General features: G+C 39.0%; 1 protein-coding gene across 1 annotated transcript in view; it reads left to right on the plus strand.

Moving 5' to 3' along the window:
• LOC132868913 (deleted in malignant brain tumors 1 protein-like) overlaps positions 1-16,288 on the plus strand; it is a 38,641-nt gene that overhangs the window by 15,733 nt on the left and 6,620 nt on the right. The window contains exons 2-3 of the mRNA XM_060902215.1: positions 6,738-6,767; positions 12,493-12,807. Coding sequence (XP_060758198.1) covers positions 6,738-6,767; positions 12,493-12,807 — 345 coding nt within the window. The remainder of the gene's footprint in view (positions 1-6,737; positions 6,768-12,492; positions 12,808-16,288) is intronic.

The raw sequence follows: 16,288 nt of genomic DNA on the forward strand, positions 1-16,288 counted from the left end.
GGGGCATCGTTTCCTTTTATCATAATTACTGTATTTCATACATTTCTAAATAGCAGATACATAGTTTTTAATAACATCTCGCTTACCTGGTTGAGTAAAGCAAGTAATTTGAACTTAATATTAAAAATAATTGAAATTTAAAAAAATTGAAATTAAAATGCGAAATATAATAAAATAATGCATCTATTCATTAATTCAGGTATATTTTCTTGTTTCTTTCACATTATAGGCTTAAGTAAACACTTTTGCTATCCAAACAGCTTTTTTTGAGTGAGGAGGCCTATTGCCCCACTGGGGGGGGGGGGGGGGGGGGGTGTAAAAGGCCCCCTTGGCACAATGTTTGTTTTTGTTATAAAAAAAAAATTAAGTATTAACTTTAGGCAAACTTTAGGTGGCATTATTGTTCATGTCACTGTTGTCAACTATGATTAAAACTAAACACATGGTTCATTTCAACTTGGAGAAAAACTGAATTTTCCTTAAGGGGGGCTTTTCCCCCACTCTACTCTATTGTTGGCAACCAAAGTTCAGTGTTTGTAGCTTGATTGTAATTTGAGATATGAAACCAGATGTTCAGTGACAGTTTTTGCACAAGAGAACAAAAGCCTGTTCTGTCTGTGTACTTGAAGTAGTGTTATTAGAATATCTATTTATTTTTTGTGTTCTTTAAGATGTGGAAAATTTAATGTTTGGTGTCTTTTGCACTATTTTGGATTGCAGAACCTTTTCACTGTTTTTGCCATTTGCCTGATAGAAAACCTCTCTTACTTGAAGTACTGTTTACAATATCCACTTTATTTTTGTAAGAATTTTGTACTTCTGAGGCGCTATCCTTACTTCTGTTGTTCTGCACAATAAATGCTCAAAAAATTACATTATATCTTTGCTTTTTTGTTGTTGTTTAAATCAATTTAGCTTTGCTAAGGGACTACAAAACCCATTCAGAAACACTTCCATTATAAGTTTTACACCGCAACATTTATACCGCGATATATACTGTTACCGTGAATAGATTCAGTTTATACTGTGATATGAATTTTGGGTCATACCGCCGAGCCCTACCTGACAATAATGACTCTATATAATGAATATTTATTGGAATGTCTCAACAGTAAACATAAACTAAAATATATAAAGACATGGTAAAAATAAACTTTTTTGAAAATAAAACTAGTTCTCATCCCTGAACAATGTCAATGGTAGGATAGAATCAACATCAAGGCAAACTAAAAGACTGTATAAGAACTTTGTAAAAATAAACTTTTTCGGAAAAAAAGACTAGTTCTCATCCCTGAACAATGTCAATGGTAGGATAGAATCAACATCAAGGCAAATTTAAAATGTATAAAAATTTTGTAAAATAAACTTTTTTGAAAATGAAACTAGTTCTCGTCCCTGAACTAAGTAGCTAAAGTCAATGGCAGGATAGGATCAACATCAAGGCAGAGCATTACTGGTATTTAGTCAGAATCATCCGATAGACTAAGTTCTGAGTGGCAGTCACTGTCAATGTTCATCAGAATCATCGGACCCTGAAACATAGCTGAAGTTCAATTCACTTTCGTCATCTTGAGATGGTCTTCCAGGTTTTTCAATTTGTAGTTCTTCGTCTAGTATGAACAGTCTTCTGGTTCTCTTCTTTGGTATCCCAGACGATTTTTCATCTGAGTCTTTTTCTGTCCCCTTGCTTTTTCGGCGTCTTGTAGATAAGTATTTACCAACTGCAGTATTCAAAATTTCTGCAAGTTCCTTTTGGCTCCACACATGATAGTTCACAGCAATAAGCATCTGATTTTGGAGCACTTTGTGTCCCATAGCAAGCCTTTTATCAGTTAGAATGTTCAGAAGGATTGAAAAACCTCTTTCTGTGGTGCTATTGGAGACTGGAATACTCAGGCAAATCTTGGCTAGCATACACAAATTACTAAACTCCTTCTTCCTGTCAGTTAAGATATTGCTCCAGAACTCAAGGGCTTCCACTCCGACATATTTGGATTTTTTAAGTCTCTTCAACTCTGTCCACTCTATGAAAACTCTTTTTGCATTGAAGTTCTGGTGTTCCAATGTCTCCTTGAAATGTTCTGACAACCACGTGATTGCATCGGTGCCAAATGTTTTATCTGATGAAATCCAGTCCCGGCAGGCGGCACGGTGGTGTAGTGGTTAGCGCTGTCGCCTCACAGCAAGAAGGTCCGGGTTCGAGCCCCGTGGCCGGCGAGGGCCTTTCTGTGCGGAGTTTGCATGTTCTCCCCGTGTCCGCGTGGGTTTCCTCCGGGTGCTCCGGTTTCCCCCACAGTCCAAAGACATGCAGGTTAGGTTAACTGGTGACTCTAAATTGACCGTAGGTGTGAATGTGAGTGTGAATGGTTGTCTGTGTCTATGTGTCAGCCCTGTGATGACCTGGCGACTTGTCCAGGGTGTACCCCGCCTTTCGCCCGTAGTCAGCTGGGATAGGCTCCAGCTTGCCTGCGACCCTGTAGAAGGATAAAGCGGCTAGAGATAATGAGATGAGATGAGATCCAGTCCCGGCTGTCCATGAACGTCTGCATGTGGGAGAAGATATCTTCATTGAATGATCTAAATCGTTCAGTCATTTTGGACACCAATGAAGGGATGATTTGAGATTTTATAGTCTCTGCAGGGTTTTTCTCACAGTCCGTAATGTGATCCAGACTGGGTGTTACATACTCTCTGTTGTGTGCTTTTCGAAGTCGATGACCTCTTCTGTGTATAATCACATTTTATAGAAAATCCAGTGGCAGATTCATCATTATCTTTCTCCAGTTTATAACAGTCAGCAGAAGAATGTATATCCGGTGTATCGCCAAACTCAGACAACTTATTGATAGCAGTATTCAACGTATCGACGACTGTCCAAGCCAATACATGTTCTTTCTCAAAAGCCAGAGAAATTGCTGCAGGTGCCTGAATGAAATCTTTGTAAACAGCAACTGTTTTCAAGAACTGATATGATTTGAGCTTCTTAATGAAGCCTTGAACTTTCCCTTGTAGACCAGCCCCTTTTATAGTTTTCATCTCCAATCCCTCACATAGACTTTGAGTCAGGGGTATCCATCCATGTAGTAGAATCCTTAGTCCTCGGAGACGGTGGCTAATGAATCTTGTCCCATACGTTCTAGGAAATGTATAAGAATCAATGTCTAATGATTGACATGCATTGCTATACATTCTGCGGAGTTTTCCTGACTTCTTGTGCAGTTTATATATTTGTATCATAAAATCGTCCACCGCCTTGATTTGACTGTTAGCAAGTAGAACATCTTTCAAAGCCAATTCTGCCCGATGGTTAACACAATGAATTGTCAATATCCATGATCTTTCATTTTTCAATCTGGTGAGAAGACCGGTGTGTATGCCAGTATTTATACTCGCTCCATCTGATGTAGCTGAGACCATACATTTCAGTTAATCTGTATTGGAGATGCCCAGGTCGTGGAATGATTGATCGAGACAAGATTTTAGCCCTTCTGCATCTGCCCCACCATGGTCCTTGACATTTTCAAGTCCAACACAATAATATACCAGCAAGCCATCTTTAACAGTCCTCACAAACACCAATTCTTTCTCGGAACCTGTTTTTTTGGGCTCACTACCATCTGTCAAAATGCCGAAAGTCCCCTCTGTGCACAATAATACTGCTATTTTCTCTCGAATAGCATCAGCTATGTACAACCCCGATTCCAAAAAAGTTGGGACAAAGTACAAATTGTAAATAAAAACGGAATGCAATGATGTGGAAGTTTCAAAATTCCATATTTTATTCAGAATAGAACATAGATGACATATCAAATGTTTAAACTGAGAAAATGTATCATTTAAAGAGAAAAATTAGGTGATTTTAAATTTCATGACAACACATTTCAAAAAAGTTGGGACAAGGCCATGTTTACCACTGTGAGACATCCCCTTTTCTCTTTACAACAGTCTGTAAATGTCTGGGGACTGAGGAGACAAGTTGCTCAAGTTTAGGGATAGGAATGTTAACCCATTCTTGTCTAATGTAGGATTCTAGTTGCTCAACTGTCTTAGGTCTTTTTTGTCGTATCTTCCGTTTTATGATGCGCCAAATGTTTTCTATGGGTGAAAGATCTGGACTGCAGGCTGGCCAGTTCAGTACCCGGACCCTTCTTCTACGCAGCCATGGTGCTGTAACTGATGCAGTATGTGGTTTGGCATTGTCATGCTGGAAAACGCAAGGTCTTCCCTGAAAGAGACGTCGTCTGGATGGGAGCATATGTTGCTCTAGAACCTGGATATACCTTTCAGCATTGATGGTGTCTTTCCAGATGTGTAAGCTGCCCATGCCACACACACTAATGCAACCCCATACCATCAGAGATGCAGGCTTCTGAACTGAGCGCTGATAACAACTTGGGTCGTACTTCTCCTCTTTAGTCTGAATGACACGGCGTCCCTGATTTCCATAAAGAACTTCAAATTTTGATTCGTCTGACCACAGAACAGTTTTCCACTTTGCCACAGTCCATTTTAAATGAGCCTCGGCCCAGAGATGATGTCTGCGCTTCTGGATCATGTTTAGATACGGCTTCTTCTTTGAACTATAGAGTTTTAGCTGGCAATGGCGGATGGCACGGTGAATTGTGTTCACAGATAATGTTCTCTGGAAATATTCCTGAGCCCATTTTGTGATTTCCAATACAGAAGCATGCCTGTATGTGATGCAGTGCCGTCTAAGGGCCCGAAGATCACGGGCACCCGGTATGGTTTTCTGGCCTTGACCCTTACGCACAGAGATTCTTCCAGATTCTCTGAATCTTTTGATGATATTATGCACTGTAGATGATGATGTGTTCAAACTCTTTGCAATTTTACACTGTCGAACTCCTTTCTGATATTGCTCCACTATTTGTCGGCGCAGAATTAGGGGGATCGGTGATCCTCTTCCCATCTTTACTTCTGAGAGCCGCTGCCACTCCAAGATGCTCTTTTTATACCCAGTCATGTTAATGACCTATTGCCAATTGACCTAATGAGTTGCAATTTGGTCCTTCAGCTGTTCCTTTTTTGTACCTTTAACTTTTCCAGCCTCTTATTGCCCCTGTCCCAACTTTTTTGAGATGTGTTGCTGTAATGAGATTTCAAATGAGCCAATATTTGGCATGAAATTTCAAAATGTCTCACTTTCAACATTTGATATGTTGTCTATGTTCTATTGTGAATACAATATCAGTTTTTGAGATTTGTAAATTATTGCATTCCGTTTTTATTTACAATTTGTACTTTGTCCTAACTTTTTTGGAATCGGGGTTGTACTGTATGAACTGAATTCCCTTGCATTCCTCCTGTCCTCAATATTCTTTCCTTCAGCTAACTTAGCACTGGAATCCTTCATACACTTCACAAGAACATAGTACTTTTTGAAAGGCATTCTCTCATTGATTAATCTGTATGCTGCCTTGAATAGTTTCATATAACATTCTTTTGTGTATGTATCGAAGCATTTGTTTATTTTGGGTTGGGTTGACAAACTCGATGGCCCAGCTTGACAGTCAGCTGACTCAGACTGAACTCCTGATGGGTCAATTGTCTCAGCTTGAATAGCACGTTTGTGTATATCTGAATCCAAATGTCTCAGTAGGTGGTGCTTGCTAATGCTTCCTGTAATGCCATCTATGAACCTCATTGCTGACTCTCTCACCTTTCCACTTGGCAAAGATTTCTTCGTAAAATCGGCATGTGCCTTGCATAACTTGCAGGAAACTCTCTCCAGAAGCACTTTGCCGTCAACTTCCCTCGTATCAGCATCAAAAGTTGTCAGAAAACGTGAACTTTTTGAATGTAGCGAGCGTGCTTGTCTTTGAACTGCCGAATTTGGACATGTTTATTTTAGTTTCATTTTCGTTACCTGAGATTTCATTTCTGCTATGTACAAGCGGTGCCTAGAAAAAATGACCGGCTATTTGGTAGTCGACTGTTCCTGAATTTCCAAACTTTTGTTCGATTTATGCTTCTTGGGGAATGTATCAGTCTTAGGATGAATCACACATACGTAAACCCCGTGAACTTCCGCAAAATCTACCCAAAATCAATGTGCACCTCGAACTGCCGGTTGGTTTTTTTTTCGAGCACCACCGGTTAGCCCGGCAGAGGAAATGACATCATCACTCATAAAATTACATACGGAATTGAACGAAAATAGTTGTGATGGCCCTTTTCACCAAATAGATAGTTATTTATATTAAAATTCTTGCCGATTTTCTGAAAATTGGACATTATAATCGGCCGTGACGATTTCAAGGCCCTGACAATATGGTGTCGCGGCCGATATGGCGGCCAGGGCCAATCGGCTGCGACTTATTGTAAGCACTGACCCATCGAGTTGTGTTCTGATGGTTTCGGTAATGTGTGTGTGTGTGCCTGCCACCCCAGGAAACCCAACAACTAGTGAAGTAGAGTAGTAGTCTGGGCAGTATAGTAGTGAGTAACTTGTCACTGTTGTCGCCCGACATTTTGTGCAACATAAGGAAACAGTATAGTAACTATAACGGTAGAAAAATAAAACAAAAGAGGCTGGCTATGATATAAGAAAATTCTACAACCCAGAAACAGATGGGAGCTCTGCTTTTAGGCAGTGCCTAAATCTATATATTATATTCAAATATAGCTGAGGTTTATTTATATTTCAGTTTAAGACGGCTTTGAGATTTTGCATCACCGGTTTAATCAAATTCCTCCTCTTTGTTTTCTCTCCATAGTCAGTCTTCTTAGCGCTTCACTGCTGGCTGGTAAGTGCATTTTCTTTCTTTTTTTTTTTTTTGCATTTGAATAAATTCTTCAAAATTATTCAGGATTAGGTCTCTAACAGTAAAGTCGTTGGGTCCAGCAACATTTAAATGCTTTTTTTTTCCACTCCTTAAGCAAGTGCATGCAAAGCCACACCTCCAGAACCTCCATAGTTCAACTACAGTTAGCATTAACAATCCCAGTCATGACATCCTTATTAAGTACGCTTGGCCATGCAACTGCTTAAAAACCACGTTACAACACTATAAATACAATAAATTCATCTTATACTGATTTATCAGAATGCCACTGCTGTGTTGTTTTTCTTTGTAATGATCTCTAATGTGTTTTTATGCTTATGTGTGAACATTATTAGCTGCATGTGAGTTAGGTAGCATTACATACATGTCATTGAAGGTAGTTCATATGAAGCATTGTCTCACCTGGCTCTCTAAGGTATAAAAACATATTTACTTGATTCTATGTGTAAAGCAAGTCATTTGAACACTTCAGAGCTTCATATACCGTAGATTGTGTTTACGGATGTATCTGTAAATGTTGTTCGTTCTACTTCCAGCTTCATCTCCTTCACCGGGAGGGAGTAAAATACTCCATCTTGGAAAGGCACTGCCATTGTTTATTCTAGCTTGACTGCATTTCTTATCATTATGTTTTTGGCTCACAGGAGAATTATCTTGCTGTGCTGGGCACTTACCGGATTCAGCCCTGCTGTTTTTATTGTCAGGCAGATGATGGGATTTTGGGAAGTGGAGTGTCTATTAAATGACGGATAGGAGCTCCATGTAAACACAAACAGACATTCTGGACCATAACACATGGATTTTCTCAGCCATATAATACACTTGTGCTTAGGCTAAGGTTTAAACGGCTACTTCAACATGACTAGCTTTAATTTTTTAAAGTATTATTATTTATCCTGTTAATTGACACCAATAACCAAGGCTTAAATTAAGAAATTAAAATAGGATGAATCCAGGAAAAGGAATTTGTATAGAGAAATTATTCAGCAGTACACTGGAATGATTAACATTTATTATAGGGCAGGTGAGGAGACTTGGGATGAGTTTTCAGCTTTTGTAGATTGTGCGAAATTCTTTGCAGGTTGCATCACATTCATATTGCATTAGACAGGATTTACTCTACCCTCTTACCACAAGATAGTTTCTCAGAGTGTCACATATATTGGCCTTCAGGCTTCATTTTTTCTCTCATTATTTTTTAGACATTGAGGGGAGATATGGGACATTATTTTGGGAGACTTGGGACAAAAATAAAATACCTAGCTTGATTCTACATGTTTAATTTTTATTTATTATCTTGTAAACTTGTCCCGTATGAACTGTATGAACACACAATGCTGGTACAGCAATAGAAAATGTCAGTTTACCCGAAACCTGACTCCACAAAACAGTTCCATCCTCAAACATTTTAAAACTATTTTATATTTGTAAACCGTAAGAAAAAACCCAGAACATGATGAACTGTCCCAACTCTCCCCATCTGGACATTTTGGAAAAAAAAATCCTTAAATGTTTTTTCTTCAGAATTTAATTTGAATAAATAATTCAATATGGGGGCGGCACGGTGGTGTAGTGGTTAGCGCTGTCGCCTCACAGCAAGAAGGTCCTGGGTTCAAGCCCCGTGGCCGGCGAGGGCCTTTCTGTGTGGAGTTTGCATGTTCTCCCCGTGTCCGCGTGGGTTTCCTCCGGGTGCTCCGGTTTCCCCCACAGTCCAAAGACATGCAGGTTAGGTTAACTGGTGACTCTAAATTGAGCGTAGGTGTGAATGTGAGTGTGAATGGTTGTCTGTGTCTATGTGTCAGCCCTGTGATGACGTGGCGACTTGTCCAGGGTGTACCCCGCCTTTCGCCTGTAGTCAGCTGGGATAGGCTCCAGCTCGCCTGCGACCCTGTAGAAGGATAAAGCGGCTTGAGATGATGAGATGATGAGATGAATTCAATATGGTAACTTGAGCCTACAGACTTTAATTCCTAACAAATCGCCAATTCCCCAGCGTACATTACACCATAAAATGGAGGTGGAGGCGAAGGAGAAAATACAAGTTTTGGTTGAATAAAATATTGAACTACACAAACCTTACTGGAGTGTTCAGCTTCATGGCTCCAAAGGAAGGAGGTTACTGTAAGGGGCAGCATCTAACTTCTTCCCTACTGATTCAAGTTTTTTATTTGGATGGAAAAACATTTCAGAATAATTTCAAATGTTTTTCAAATACTTAAAATGAAAGAGAACCAATAGTTTTGGCCATGTCTCCTCATTCAAGGAAAAAAAAAATTCTTAACCCATGAAAAGAGTGAAAATCTGGACACACTTTGTCTCAACTCTTCTTACCAGATGGAGACACCTCCTGGTTTAGAGAATACAAATAGAATAGTCAGAATGAAAGTGTGTATAAATGGTCTTCCCTTCAGGAAACAGATGAGTTCCTGTGCTCAAAGCACATCACGCTGTAGTAAGACATTTTCAGATCTTCTTTTATGATAAAACTATTTTTAACTTTGACACACTGTGCAAGCACATGGTATAATAAAAAGCAAGACACACAAATGTTGTGCAATACAGTAACACAAAAATATCAAATAGATTGACTGACTGTTCTTCACCACTATCATCGTCATCATCTTCGTTTGTAATCCTCCAGGCCTGGAGTACAAGTGGTATAAACCTGTAGAATGCAGCAGATCCCAAAACTGTGACCAGTTATGGCTCGAAAATCTTTACACAGTGAAGAAGAGAATGAAATATAATCTGAATTCAGTGATGCGTATACAGTACCAGTCAAAAGTTTGAACACACCTACTCATTGATAAAAGGTTTTTTTTTTTTGGTCAGTAATGGTGTGGTTAGACAGATGTAAGTGGAAGAAGAGTTTATTTATAGGCATGCAAACAATACAAAGCCATAAGAAAAGGGCAGGGTTGTGAAGCAAGCAAGGGTCCTTTGAGGTGCAAACAGAGTAATGGAGGCAATCATAAATCAGATTCGAGGTAAACAGAAAATAGAGCTGATAGCCAGAGAAGCAAAAACAATACAAGGCTTGGTAACCAAGAGATGCCGGTTACAACGCATATACTTCACAAAGTCTGTGTGCTTAGAGAGTCCTTATAAGTGCACGCTGTGATTGTGCTCTGATCAGGAACAGGTGCATAGTAATTAGTCCTTGAGGCGCACTCTGCAAGTTCAGACCACAAATGCACGTGGATGTGACAGAACCTCCCCCTAAGGAGCTTCCTCCCAGAGTTAAAATCGTCCTTGGTTGGCCCTGGGAATGAGGACCTGGTGCTGGACGAGGTTCCCTCAGAGCTCCACTCTAGCTCGGGATGGACATGGCACCGGAAACTGGGCTTAGGCGAAGGCTTGGGTTCTGATCGGGCTTTGAATGGGAGTATGGACACAGGTAGAGGCTTTGCTTCAGGCTTGAATTTGGAAATGGACAAGAGGATGGCTAGGGGCTCAGGCATAGACATGAGCGTGGACTCTGACATAGATATGGGCTTGAGTGTGGCATTAAACATAGGCTCAGGCATAGACTCAGACATGGACTCAGGCCTAGACATGGGCTTGAGCATGGGCATGGACTCAGGCGTGGATGTGGGTTTGTACTCTGACTTAGACTCTGACCTTGGCATGGGCTTGGGCATAAACATGGACATGGATTTCATTCAAGTTGATCCATCTCTGCTGAATTTCCCTTTCAAAAAGCCATGCAGTAATGCTGGAATATTTAAAGAGCTGTCTGTTTATATACAGTTTATCTACAACTAGTGACAGACCCTGACTGTCTGAACTCTTTAAATGGGGTTACAATACTTTGGGGAACAGCTTACTGATATTTTTTTTTACAACTTTATATTTTTTATGCATATTAAAGCTAGGCAGCCTTTCGATTTCATAAAATCAGTGAAATTTAGTTCTCTCTGAAATGTGGTCATTGTGAGATGTTTATTTCTGGAATATCTAAAAATATCAGGCAATTCTGTGGCTGGGAAGTTATTTAATTTGAGGGGATTAAAGCAAATAATGTGCATGAAATCGCTCGCTTCACGCAGTCAAGCAGACAGAGGAAGTCCGTGTGCACATGTGCAGGTTTACCTTCTTCTTCTTTTGGGTTTTACGGCAGCTGGCATCCACAGTGTTGCATTACTGCCATCTACAGGTTTCCCTTTGAGCGTGCACTGACAGTTCCATCATTCTGTCGCTAAACGAACAGCTGATCACACCGAGGTGCTCGCTGAGCAGCTGATATTTATTAGTTTGGTCCTGCATTTCCTTTCCTTCGTATATAACATAACGTCTTTTCTTCTCACTTTCCGTTACTGTAGTCGCTCTTTCACATTTCATTCGCACACTCACGTCCTCCATTTTTCTCTCCTGTTTCAAATTTGTATCCTACAATGCCTTGCATGAACGGGGAAAGCCCACCACGTGATGCATGATGTAGTATCTTGAATTGGGTCATGGTGAAGCAGGAAAAATAGCGGATAATTTAGGGCAACGTGGAGATAAATTCATTAAGTGTTCTGTTTAAAAAAAACTAATAAAATTGGAAGTCTGTGATTCAAATTCAGGAACTTTCAGTCCACTAAACAAAAATAATTGGGTGTTGGGAAAATTCTTTTAATGACCCACACTTAAAATCTTAAAGGCAGTCTACCTTTAAGTCTTGCATAGACTAATCTTATTGATTTAATTTATTCACTCATCTCCTCTATGGGGATGTCGACTCATCCAGCTGTAGAAAAAAAGAGCGAGCAGAAGCTAAAATAATTTTTAAAAAGGTTATAAAAAGCTGGAATATTCAATGTAATATTTCAGACTAGATGAAATCAACTTTACAGGCAGCTAAACATTTTTGTAAAAATCTGCTGGAAATTTTTATTTTACTTTGCATTTTGCTTTAATGGAAGGTTTATACTGTATTCACTGATTTACCTGTTTTCTGATTTGTTTTTGTTCTTTGAAAATGTTTTTAATTCTTTTCATTCCATTCTTCCTCCTCTTAGTTTTTGTCTCTCATGTTTTGTCCTGTTTTGTTTTGTTTTTATTTGTGCTGTTATTTAGTTCTCTTTTGTATTTTATTTTGAATGCAAATGTATTTTATTAATTTTCTAATCTGTATATTTTTCTTTCTTTCTCTCCCTTTACTTTCCTTTTCCCTCTTTCAAGTAGCTTTAATTGTCCATAAAAATGAATTTTTTTATAATATATTGCTAAGAAAATCCTGATCCAAATCTGGAGGTGGTGGGTTAAAATAGTAAGAAATTGGATTTAAAATGTGTTAACATGCAGTATAACATTTAATTACTTAATTCAAATAATAGTCATTATTATCAACGGCAACTTTGTTGGATGAGATTACGTTTTCGCCTCTGTTTTGTTTGTCATTTCCCAATGTAACTCAAAGTAGTGAACAGATTTTGATGAAATTTTGAAGAAAGGTGAGCCATGGGCCAAGGAACAATTGATCAGATTTTGATGCAAATCCAAATATGTGGCTTGGTGGAGGTATGAACTCTACCGAGTGCCTTTCTAGTTTATTCTGTAAAAGATCTGACTTTTTTTTTTTTGAGAAACGATTAGGAAAGACAGAAATGTTAGCTTAACACATAGTAGTTCAAGTGCTGTAATATAGTAATGAGATTCATCATGATTAATTAACACTAACGTGTTTTGTTGTTTGTCTTAGATGGCGCTAACACACGACTCACTGGTGGCAGTCACTCCTGCTCTGGTAGAGTGGAAGTATATTATAATAGCCAGTGGGGAACAGTGTGTGATGACGACTGGGACATGAATGATGCGCGGGTGGTGTGTCGACAGTTTGGATGTGGTAATGCTGTCACTGCTCATCAAGGTGCACACTTTGGTCAGGGAAGTGGCCCAATATGGCTGGATAATGTTCAGTGTTCTGGAAGTGAAAGCAGCATCACACAGTGCCCTCATAATGGATTCGGATCACACAACTGTAACCATGGTGAAGATGCTGGTGTTACTTGCTCAGGTACAGAAAAACTCATCACCTTGTCATGAATGTGTTATGAATTATATTTCTTTTTGCACTGATTAACTTTTATCACTTAGTAAAACAAACAAACAAACAAAAACCCTTAGAAGTCTAGTGCAATTATTTTGTTGACACCTTAGAGAGTTTAATAAATGTCAATCAACTTAAGTGGATACAGAGTTTCAGAACTGGGGAACAAGAGCTACAAATTCCACCGTGTTGAAGTCGCTGGCTATCATTTTGGCATCTGGATAGATTACGTGAGCTAATATATTTTACATGTTATGCCAAAAAAAAAAACCCACTGGTTTGTTTTGCTTGCCAACCTCTGTAGATAGGCAACAGGATAAAGTGACTGACTGGGCAGTTGAAAATGCGAAGGGTGAATCTTTTTACATAGTAAAACAGTACGTTGTCATCCTTCGATACCTATTTCTGCTTTTTTTTCATCCTGTGGGCAGCAATATAGCAGCATTTTGACAAGATGCGAACAATTCCCTTTCAATTCATTTATGCACCATGCCTATAATCTGAAATAAGAATATTTGGGGCAGTTTGCCAGGTCAACACTTACAATTGTTCTGGTTGTAGGTTTAATAAAATTAATTGATTTAACCATGCAGTAGCCTCTGAAAGGCTCAGTAACAATAACACAAGACAACTGTTTCAAAATAAAATACACTGTACATTTATTTCACAGCAGTGGTGAAGCCGATATTAAAGCTGTATTGCCTTTAAGATTTTTCAAGTGTAGCTCATAAAAGAATTTTCCCAACACCCAATTATTTTTGTTTAGTGACCGAAAGTTGCTGAATTCGAATCACAGACTTCTAATTTTGTTAGTTTTTTTTTAAACAGAACAATTAATGAATTTATCTCCACATGGTCATAAATTCTCTGCTATGTTTTCCTGCTTCACCATGACCCAATTCAAGATACTACATCATGCATCATGTGGTGGGCTTTCCCCGTTCACGCAAGGCATTGTGGGATACAAATTTGAAACAGAGAAAAATGGAGGATGTGAGTGTGCGAATGAAACGTGAAAGAGCGACTATAGTAACGGAAAGAAAGCGAGAAGAAAAGACGTTTTGTTATGTATAAAGGAAAGGAAACGCAGGACCAAGCTAATAAATATGGGTGCTCAGCGAGCACCTCGGTGTGATCAGCTGTTTGTTTAGCGACAGAATGATGGAACTGTCAGTGCACGCTCAAAGGGAAACCTGTAGATGGCTAGCCTGGCAAGCCAGACTAAATGTGAATATTTAGTCTGGTCTCGGTCGTAGACATTTCCGAAGGGGGTGGGTAGGAACAACCCGTTGTCTTTCAAACTGTCTCTGTGCGTATAGGCCAACGCTCTGACCAATCAGCGCAACAGTGACTGTGACGTAGTCAGAGCGACAGAAAGCAGTGGGGGAGGCCTTGAAACAGGTTCTAGATCTTAACAAGTTTGGAGATAATGACCACAAGTTTGGAGTCTGTACCACATACTTAACATACACTCATTTATTTTTCAAGTGTTTTTCAAGGGTTTGCTTAAACTGTTTTTGAGAGTTTTTATTTAGTGGTGTTTGGTGAAATAATTTCCCTTAAATTTAAAATAACGGGAAAATAAGAAACAATCAAAAAGTAATGTTTCAAAGCTGTTTATTAATTCTTCGTACTGCACAAACTAGCCCCATCCTTTTGGCTACGAGCGGAGCCAGCTGGTAGATCAGACTTTTGCCATAGCCGGTCGGCAAAACAGCGAAAACGTCCTTCTTGAAAAGGAATGAGCGGAGAGCCTCTTCCTGCTCATGTTTCAACGAAAACTCCAAGTCTAATTCTTCTAAAACTGATTCCAAAGCGGTGTCAAACTAGCGCTGTTCACTAGCCGTAGCCATCTTTCCTGTTGTGCTTTCTCCAGCGTCGCGCAGCCTTGTCGCCACACCTGCAAAAGCCCGCCCAAAGAATCCAAACAAAAACCTTGCGTTGTGATTGGCGGGCACGATTTGATGCCCGGGGTGTGTTGTTGATATGGTGCGAGGCTAGACCCACTCGTAGGCAAAAATGTTTTTGGCCGCTAGGCTGGTGGGTCTAGTTTACTAGGCTAGTAGATGGCAGTAATGCAACACTGTGGATGCCAGCTGCCGTAAAACCCAAAAGAAGAAGAAGAAGGTAAACCTGTGCGTGCGCACACGGACTTCCTCTGTCTGCTTGACTGCGCAAAGCGAGTGATTTCATGCACATTATTTGCTTTACTCCCCTCAAATTAAATAACTTCCCAGCCACAGAATGGCCTGATATTTTTTTTTGAGATATTCCAGAAATAAACATATATCACAATGACCAGATTTCAGAGGGAACTAAATTTCACTGATTTTATGAAATTGAAAGGCCGTCTAGCTTTAAACCTTAGCGTTCTCGCACAATTTAGAGAATCAGAAAACTTGGAATGTAGGTCTACATGATGCAAAATAATAGAATTTGGGGACGATTCTAACCACTGAGACATGACTCATAAAATCAACAAAATAATAGCCAACAATGTCAGGATCTTTAAGTAAAAGAACCAGCTAAATTCAGTTTTATCTTTCCTCAGTGTTTCATTACTGTTACTTGCATCTCAGGTAATATTTTTGTTGTTTTTGTTATTTTTTTTCCAAAGGTTGCATAAAACTTAAATGGGTCGGGGTGGGAAGAAAAAACAACTGAGGGCCTTCAACTAAAACCCTTCTCTTGCCTCCTTAATGCGCCAGGCCTGTTTTCTACTATAATGATTTGGCAGCAATTATTATTTTTTGATTAATTAAAGGAAAACACCTCATACATTTCATCTATTTATAGTGGCATTTAATTAATGTTGTGGAATGTCTGTGAAATTAGCTTCTGTTATCATGCTATATGTTATAGTAGCTTTACACAGTGGTTCCATCACCATCGTGCAGTTTGTTTGGCACATTGCTGACGGTCTAGGTGTTGTTCACAACTATAGAAATGATCACATTAGAACAGACACATTACTATATTTTAGTCTTTTCCGATGAGCTGCTGTTTAATCCAATGGATGGTAGCAGATTGTTCAGATTAATATCTGTTCATTTCATGAATGTAAATGCCTCATTGTGCATGTACCCTTTAGTCAAGGCAAAATGAACTGCCATTTTTCCATCAATCCTTTTGTGGCCTGAATTTACTGTATCAAGCTTAAATATTTTGTATTAACCACAATCATTTTAAGGGGAAAAAAGCATGCAAAATATAAAGTTTTGAATATAGTTTGGATTAAAAAAAATTGGTTATTTACAAGATTAGACAAATTCAATATTGTTCAGCATATAAGGATTGAAAACGGGGTATTTCAAAGTTTTCTCAACTGATTTTATTTCTAATATTATTTCTCTTTATTTGACGGCAATCTTTTTGAGGAAAAATGGGCAAAACTTCAATACTCTGATATTTGTTCATCTGAGATTCTTGTGTTTCAGATATGAAATGG

This window comes from Neoarius graeffei, chromosome 20, assembly GCF_027579695.1.
Source record: "Neoarius graeffei isolate fNeoGra1 chromosome 20, fNeoGra1.pri, whole genome shotgun sequence".
NCBI classification, from domain to species: Eukaryota; Metazoa; Chordata; class Actinopteri; order Siluriformes; family Ariidae; genus Neoarius; species Neoarius graeffei.